This window comes from Rhinatrema bivittatum, chromosome 16 (genome assembly GCF_901001135.1).
Source record: "Rhinatrema bivittatum chromosome 16, aRhiBiv1.1, whole genome shotgun sequence".
In the NCBI taxonomy this organism is placed as follows: domain Eukaryota; kingdom Metazoa; phylum Chordata; class Amphibia; order Gymnophiona; family Rhinatrematidae; genus Rhinatrema; species Rhinatrema bivittatum.
The window spans coordinates 5356442-5364929 of record NC_042630.1 but is presented as its reverse complement, the minus strand read 5'-3'; the positions used below and the strand labels follow the sequence as shown (position 1 = coordinate 5364929).

At 45.7% G+C, this 8488-nt stretch overlaps 1 protein-coding gene across 1 annotated transcript; it reads left to right on the top strand.

The window, feature by feature from the left end:
• Nucleotides 1-4874: 4874 nt before the first annotated feature.
• On the top strand, nucleotides 4875-5830 carry LOC115078470 (olfactory receptor 8D4-like). Its single transcript, XM_029581382.1, has 2 exons — nucleotides 4875-5654; nucleotides 5762-5830. The coding sequence occupies exons 1-2, from the start codon at nucleotides 4875-4877 to the stop codon at nucleotides 5828-5830; spliced, it is 849 nt and encodes a 282-aa protein (XP_029437242.1).
• Nucleotides 5831-8488: the final 2658 nt, after the last annotated feature.

The window sequence follows — 8488 nt, the reverse complement described above, 5'->3', positions numbered from 1 at the left end:
ATGAATCTACCCCCTTTCACCCTCATCTCATAACCTTTCACCTCCTATGCATGGAAACTTTGAGATATTTGAATATCTCTGTCATATCTTCCCTATCTCACCTTTCCTGTAGGATGTGCATGTTTAGATCTTTAAGTCTTTCCCCCTATGCTTTAGAACAAAGACCACTGACCATTGTAATAGTCCCCATCTGGCCATCTTCATCCTGTTTATTTCCTTCTGAAGGTGAGATCTCCAGAATTGTACTCAGTATTACAAGTGAGGTCTCCCAGGGTCTTATACAGGGGCAATATCTCCTCCCTTTTTCTGCTGACCAGTCCTCTCCCTATGCAGTCGAGCATCTTTCTGGCTTTTACCATCACTTTGTCCACCTGTTTGACCACCTTAACATAATCAGATACAATCACCCCAGATCCCTCTCTTCCTTTGTGCTTAGAAGAATTTCACTTCCAATTAACTTTCCCTTGAGTTTTTGCATCCTAAATGAAATTACCCTGAATGTTTTAGCATAAAATGTCAGCTGCTAGAGCTTAGACCATTCTTCCAGCTTCACTAGATCCCTCTTCATGTTTTCCACTCCTTCCTGGCTCTCTACTCCTGTTGGTATCATTAGTTTTCCTCTATCTTTATCTCATAGATCCTGCCTGTGCTCGTCTCTCCAGACTGGAAAAACTTTCTCTGTGGCTCGAATTACTTCAGCACAGAATATTAACAATAAAACCTGGCCACGTCCCTCACCGTACAATGGCCTTTTCCTCCCATGAAGTCATTTCACCCATTTGAACGAGCGGACCAGACCTCAACCGATAAAGCATTAATTAAAATATCAAACAACTTTCATGAAACGGAGAGAAATCCATCGGGGCTATGTGCACACTCGCCATAAAATGAAACATGAAGAAGGATGCATAGCAAGGTCTGCGAATCCAGGGATCATGTCCCAAATGTGTGCATCAGCCGATAAAAGTCTCCCTGCTCCTCCAACTCAACTCCGGCGAGGCAGAGCTCATTGGACAAGAAAGTAAGTGATGAGGTTGGACCTTTTCTTTAATAAGAATCCACCAGCATCCAAACAGTTTGCAAAGAACTGTGTCGTGATTCCTCTTGTTATGTGATTGTTTCAGAAAACTGTATGTCTGACTTTGAAATAGGATACCAGATGGGTTCTGGGATCCCTCGGACCTGCAGAACCAAACTCAGTCTCTAGTGCAGGCTTAAAAAACAGCTCCGGTAGGGACAGGTCTAACGCAGTCAATCTTTCACAATGGCTTTGGGCTGGAAGGTCACTGGCTGACCCCACTAATCCTGCTTATCAGCAGGAAAATGCCTTAATCCTTACATTTTCAAAAACGGAGGCCCTCTGGTTCTCACAGAAAGCTCGGCCAGAGGAATCCCCTGGCATTCTGCTGGAGGGGCTCAATATTGAATTCTCTGACCAGGTTTGGAACTCGGGCTTCCATTTTGACCCTCTGTTGACTTATAGACAACAAACACACACTGTCTTACCATCTAAAACAACTCAGCTATCTCAGACCCTCTAACGGAGCAGTCTGACTTTTGTGCCGTGGTCCAAACTTTTATTTCAATCACTCTGGACCGTGGAAACTCTTTCTGCTTGGGGATTCCAGAAAATAGGACACGAGCATTAAAGCTCCTACAAAATTCAGCGGCCAGGGTGGCTTTAAAGGCCTCACGGCGTGAACTCGTAAGTCCATCATTACATCGGCTTCACTGTAATTACCTGAGGAGCAGATGGCTACATTTATTTATTTATTGATTTGTAGCTTTTACATACCGACATTCATTTAGTAACATCACATCGGTTTACAATTAATGTAACATCAAGCAATGGTGCTTTTACACATGACCAATTGAACTGGTTATAAATAATAACAATACTAGTTACATCTAAGGAACAGATGAAGAAGATAAAGAGGTACAAACTAGATAAATCAGAGATTAAGAAGTTAAAAATCAAAGCCCATTTTAAATAAAATAAGTTAAAATACAAGTTGCAAAAAGTTACAAGGTGGAGAAACTAGTAAGATTAAAACTGGTACTACATATTGTGAAAAGAGAGATAAATTGAGACTTTAAGCGGAAAGATTTAAGATCTTTACGTTTACCTTTATGTTTAAGTCATTCGTGAAGCTGCCCCATCATTTCCCACTGATCTTTTCAAGGATTATGTCCCTAACACAACGCCTCCTTCAGTCAGTGGGAAATGTCTTGAGATGCCATCAGCAAAGGTCGTGCATTTCCAAGATACCAGCAATGCACATTGTCCATTAGGGGTGTTGTGCTTTCAAACAGTTTAACTGATGAGGTTCGAGGAATAGCGGATTTTAAACTGTTTCGCAAGACAGTACAAGCCTGCTTAGTTACAGAAGCATTTTTGCGAGATGGAGAAGTTTAGTAATTTTCATGTTTGCTGATTTGTGATGCGTTTTAAGTTTTATGTTACTCATTGCTTTTCGTGTGCTCTGTAATCCCCCTAGCATGACACAGTCAGTACAGGCGGAATAGAAATATCTTAAATAAATTAACCAGAAAATGTTGAATCTGCGTCAGGGTCAGATCCACAGGATCCAAAACGGGATCCCAGCTGACCCGTCCACCCCCTGGATAGCATCACAGTGACCTTCACTGGCCCTGGGAAAGGGAAGGGGATCAGAGCTTTCGGAGTTAAGGGATAAGGAAGAAAAACGCCAGTTTTGTTTGTAGTTTTCCTCAGGAGAGACGGGAGGTGCTGACAATCACAGGGAATGATTTCTGTGCCACTGAACTGGAGTTAGAATTTATTCTGAAATAATCTTATGCAGCAATTTATTAAAGCCTCAGTTATTTCTTTATTTAACACTCCTCTTACAGCGCTGGTTACAATGAGAACAAGAAAGCCACAACTCGTCTGTTACATAAAATATCTTCCTGCCGTGGGGACGCGCCTGCACACATCCATTTCGCTGACTGGGTTGTTTTGGGTTTTGTTTGCTTTTTTTTTTATCCCATCCAACGCATTTGTGAATCTCTTATTGTTAGGTCTTCAGGCAGGAGGAGATTCAGGGAAATGAATTACAGCTAAATTGCAAACAGAAGAGGAAAGATTGCCAGGTTGCTGAATCCCTTAAAGATAAACTCTGATCTTCAGGGGGATTTTGGAGACAAGCCACTGTACTTTGTACTTGATAAAGACCAATGCTGTGCATCTACTGGGCACTGCCAGTAATATTCTGAACAGCATGGACAGTAATCTCATTATTTTGGGAATGTTGTATAGCGTTTTCTCTTAAATAAATACAAATATTATTTAAGAGGAAACTTCATTTATTTAAGATTCTTCTATTCTGCCAAATTCAAATGTCTGCTTACTCGTCACATGTACCAGTGTTAAATCTGCACAGGACTCTGATCAAGATCTGCTCTTCATCTGTCTGTGCTGTATTCATGCTTTACATGTATCAGTGTGATGCCTGCATGGGGCTCTGATCAAAATCTGCTCTTCAGCTGTCTGTGCTGTAGTCATGCTTTATGTGTATCAGTGTGATGCCTGCATGGGGCTCTGATGAAGATCTGCTCTTCAGCTGTCTGTGCTGTATTCATGCTTTACGTGTATCAGTGTGATGGCTGCATGGGGCTCTGATGAAGATCTGCTCTTCAGCTGTCTGTGCTGTATTCATGCTTTACGTGTATCAGTGTGATGGCTGCATGGGGCTCTGATGAAGATCTGCTCTTCAGCTGTCTGTGCTGTAGTCATGCTTTACGTGTATCAGTGTGATGCCTGCATGGGGCTCTGATGAAGATCTGCTCTTCAGCTGTCTGTGCTGTATACATGCTTTACATGTATCAGTGTGATGGCTGCATGGGGCTCTGATGAAGATCTGCTCTTCAGCTGTCTGTGCTGTATTCATGCTTTACGTGTATCAGTGTGATGGCTGCATGGGGCTCTGATGAAGATCTGCTCTTCAGCTGTCTGTGCTGTAGTCATGCTTTACGTGTATCAGTGTGATGCCTGCATGGGGCTCTGATGAAGATCTGCTCTTCAGCTGTCTGTGCTGTATACATGCTTTACGTGTATCAGTGTGACGCCTGCATGGGGCTCTGATGAAGATCCGCTCTTCAGCTGTCTGTGCTGTATTCATGCTTTACGTGTATCAGTGTAATGCCTGCGTGGGTGGGGGTCTGATGATGAGCAGCACAGCAGTGACCCTTCTGCCTCCTCTTCACTTTTGTTCATTATAGAAGCTTTAACAGGCAGCATTTTAAATACGTGTGTTTGCCTCTCTGGAACTAAAGTAAAATGGTATTGTAAGGTAACAGTTGTTGGCAGATATGGCCCAATCTTTACAATTAGATCTTGTGTCACCACAGACCCTGCTCCACCCTGGACTTTTGCCTCCCTTGCCCTCTGTATCTCTCCCTCTCTGAATATACGAATTTCATGCCCAGACACTCTGAGACACTTCCAGATCAAATACTTCCCTCAAGTAGGTAAAAGTAGAATCTTAAAATAAAATGTCCAGGATTGTTTTAAAATCGGCATTTCTTAAAATCAGAGTCTTTGGAGGTTGTGAGGCCTTTCAAAGGACCAAGAGAACAAGATGATAGAGCCCAAGAGCTTTCCAGACAGAGTGTCTGAAGAAGAGGCATGCAAGGTCTAGAAAACTCCTCTGCCACTACATTAAGAACTCCCACAAATCCTCCAAAGATCCCAATTTCCTCCAGGAAAATAGGTAGCAATTTCACCATAAAATATGCAATTTTTGCAAGGCTACAAATCTGGGACGTTGTGATTGCATTCCATGGTTTGGTCTTGGTGTCACTGTCTTTCTCTTTCTCTTTCTCACCTTCTCCCTGCCTGCTTAGCTTGGCACGCCATGGAGCTGGAACGCAGAGGAACGGGGAATGGTAGCTGGGCTATAGAATTTCAGATCCTGGGCTTCTCTGAATTCCCAGAGCTGCAGCTCCCGCTCTTCACCATCTTCACCCTGATGTTCCTGCTGGCCGTGCTGGGGAACCTCGTGATCATCTACGTCGTCTGTGCCAACCAGCACCTGCACAGCCCCATGTATTTCTTCCTGGCCAACCTGTCCGCCCTGGATATCTCTTCCCTGACTGTCACTGTGCCAAAATTACTGGGCATCCTGCTGATAGACAGCAAGGGCATATCTTTCAGTCAATGTATCTTGCAGATGTATTGTTTTCTGTCCCTGACTGGGGTGGAATTTCTTCTTCTCACCGCCATGGCATTTGACCGCTATGTAGCAATATGCCATCCCCTGCGTTACACCATGATCATGAGCAAGAGAGTCTGCACTCTTCTGGCAGCTGGCTCCTGGACGGCAGGTTTCCTGGAGATAATGTCTCACGCCGTCGTTATATCCCGGTTTTCTTTCTGTGACTCCACTGTAATTGACCACATCTTCTGTGACCTCATGGCTCTCATGAAGCTTTCTTGCTCGGATACCTCTGTCATCGAAATGATGAATTTTGCTGAAGGGGGGTTTACAGCCTTCATCCCGTGTCTCTTAACCCTGACGTCCTACGGATTCATCATCTCCGCCATCCTGAGGATCCGTTCCACAGCGGGGAGACGCAAGGCCTTCTCCACCTGCTCCTCCCACCTCATGGTCGTTATTATGTCATATGGGACCATGGTAGGCGTATATGTGCAGCCAAGGGCAGTGGACTCTATGAAAGAGAAAAAACTGGTAACCGTGGGTTATATCTTTGCAATCCCTCTCCTAAACCCGTTTATTTACAGCTTGAGAAACCGAGAGATAAAAGTAGCCTTGCAAAGAGCCTTAGGAAGAAAATCATTATCAACCAGTAAGCTCCTTAGTTTCGTACCTAGGATGATACAGAACTGTCCTGATTAAGACAATGATTTCATAAAGCTTTAATTGTGTATATCCTTGGGAAAAGGAAGAATGAAAAAAAATTGAAATTTTCATCCCCTAAGATAAACATCTCCAACTCACTAAGCAATGTCCAATCTAGATGTAATTCACATTATTATTTTTGGGGTTTTTTTTTTTTATTAATGTTGTGAACTATACTTTAAAAATATCTTGAAGATAATTTTTTTCGCAAAATAAATTTTTAAAGGAGAAGGTGGAACGTTTCATAAATTTTCTCATGACGTTACTACCTTGTAATGTATCAGATGTTTTTAATCATGAACAATCCACCTCCATCCGTGAATATCTTTTTTTTATGAAATGTGCGCTATGGATATTAAAATCATTTGCATACATTTTTCAAGAGTGTTAGACGAATCCATTAATCTGTTACTGTCCATATTGTTTACAGTCCATATTCTAAATTAATACCAACTTATAAAGCATCTGTTAGTTATCCACCCGACAAGGCTTTGTTTCTGACCTAACACGGTCTTTCCTCAGGGGATGTACACTGTTCTAATCTATAGTCGGAACTACTTATCTTAGAAAGCTGTTTCTCGAATGGCTGTCTCTCTCCACCCCACCAGACCATCAAACAGGCTCTTCCTTTCGTTCTCCCTCAGTTGGATTCCAGCGTTGTATGAACTTGCTGTTAGCGTCTTTTTAACAAATGTTGTACTTCATCGGTTATTCTCCCCCAACACTCTTTATAAATCCCTTCATTTGACGATTTAGTTGAGCGGTGATGCTTCTCTTTATTTGTCTATCTTCACAGGCGTTTGCAAGTTATCTTTCAGCGTTGGTTCACAGTGACCTTCCCTTGATGATTTTAAACTCATCTGAGATTCTTGATTGTCTAAGCCCCTGAGGCAGCGGCTGTTGAGCTGAGAAACTCGGCCTGAGTCGGCCATTTTTATGAATATGTCTATACGTCACTTCTTTAATAAATATTTGAAAAAGATCAAGGCATCTATTCATTTTTGTTTACCTGATGGCCATTAGAGATCGCCTACCTCTTTGTTGGTAGGCAGAGCACAGCCTGGGAACCATGAAAGCATCAGACTGTGTAGCCTGCAATCATTGTGAATGCACTGGAGAGGTGGGAGGGTTGCGGAGAAGTGGAGGCAAACTACAGGCACAGGAAGGAAGGGGGTAAGCCAGGAGGAAGAGGCAAGCTACAGGCACAGGAGGGAAGGGGGTGAGCCAGGAGGAAGAGGCAAGCTACAGGCACAGGAGGGAAGGGGGTGAGCCAGGAGGAAGAGGCAAGCTACAGGCACAGGAAGGAAGGGGGGTAAGCCAGGAGGAAGAGGCAAGCTACAGGCACAGGAAGGAAGGGGGTGAGCCAGGAGGAAGAGGCAAACTACAGGCACAGGAAGGAAGGGGGTGAGCCAGGAGGAAGAGGCAAGCTACAGGCACAGGAAGGAAGGGGGTAAGTCAGGAGGAAGAGGCAAGCTACAGGCACAGGAGGGAAGGGGGTAAGTCAGGAGGAAGAGGCAAGCTACAGGCACAGGAAGGAAGGGGGTGAGCCAGGAGGAAGAGGCAAGCTACAGGCACAGGAGGGAAGGGGGTAAGGCAGGAGGAAGAGGCAAGCTACAGGCACAGGAGGGAAGGGGGTGAGCCAGGAGGAAGAGGCAAGCTACAGGCACAGGAAGGAAGGGGGTAAGCCAGGAGGAAGAGGCAAGCTACAGGCACAGGAAGGAAGGGGGTGAGCCAGGAGGAAGAGGCAAACTACAGGCACAGGAAGGAAGGGGGTGAGCCAGGAGGAAGAGGCAAGCTACAGGCACAGGAAGGAAGGGGGTAAGTCAGGAGGAAGAGGCAAGCTACAGGCACAGGAGGGAAGGGGGTAAGTCAGGAGGAAGAGGCAAACTACAGGCACAGGAGGGAAGGGGGTGAGCCAGGAGGAAGAGGCAAACTACAGGCACAGGAGGGAAGGGGGTGAGCCAGGAGGAAGAGGCAAGCTACAGGCACAGGAGGGAAGGGGGTGAGTCAGGAGGAAGAGGCAAGCTACAGGCACAGGAGGGAAGGGGGTGAGTCAGGAGGAAGAAGCAAGCTACAGGCACAGGAGGGAAGGGGGTGAGCCAGGAGGAAGAGGCAAGCTACAGGCACAGGAGGGAAGGGGGTGAGCCAGGAGGAAGAGGCAAGCTACAGGCACAGGAGGGAAGGGGGTAAGCCAGGAGGAAGAGGCAAGCTACAGGCACAGGAAGGAAGGGGATAAGCCAGGAGGAAGAGGCAAGCTACAGGCACAGGAAGGAAGGGGGTAAGCCAGGAGGAAGAGGCAAGCTACAGGCACAGGAGGGAAGGGGGTAAGCCAGGAGGAAGAGGCAAGCTACAGGCACAGGAAGGAAGGGGTTGAGCCAGGAGGAAGAGGCAAGCTACAGGCACAGGAAGGAAGGGGGTAAGCCAGGAGGAAGAGGCAAGCTACAGGCACAGGAAGGAAGGGGGTGAGCCAGGAGGAAGAGGCAAACTACAGGCACAGGAAGGAAGGGGGTGAGCCAGGAGGAAGAGGCAAGCTACAGGCACAGGAAGGAAGGGGGTAAGCCAGGAGGAAGAGGCAAACTACAGGCACAGGAAGGAAGGGGGTGAGCCAG

Bases quoted from the DNA above. Each gene is read 5' to 3' on its own strand.
- LOC115078470 (XM_029581382.1), top strand. From the start codon at position 4,875: ATGGAGCTGGAACGCAGAGGAACGGGGAATGGTAGCTGGGCTATAGAA. The intron at 5,655-5,761 runs GTAGGCGTATAT...GTTTATTTACAG, and splicing joins TTATGTCATATGGGACCATG to CTTGAGAAACCGAGAGATAA.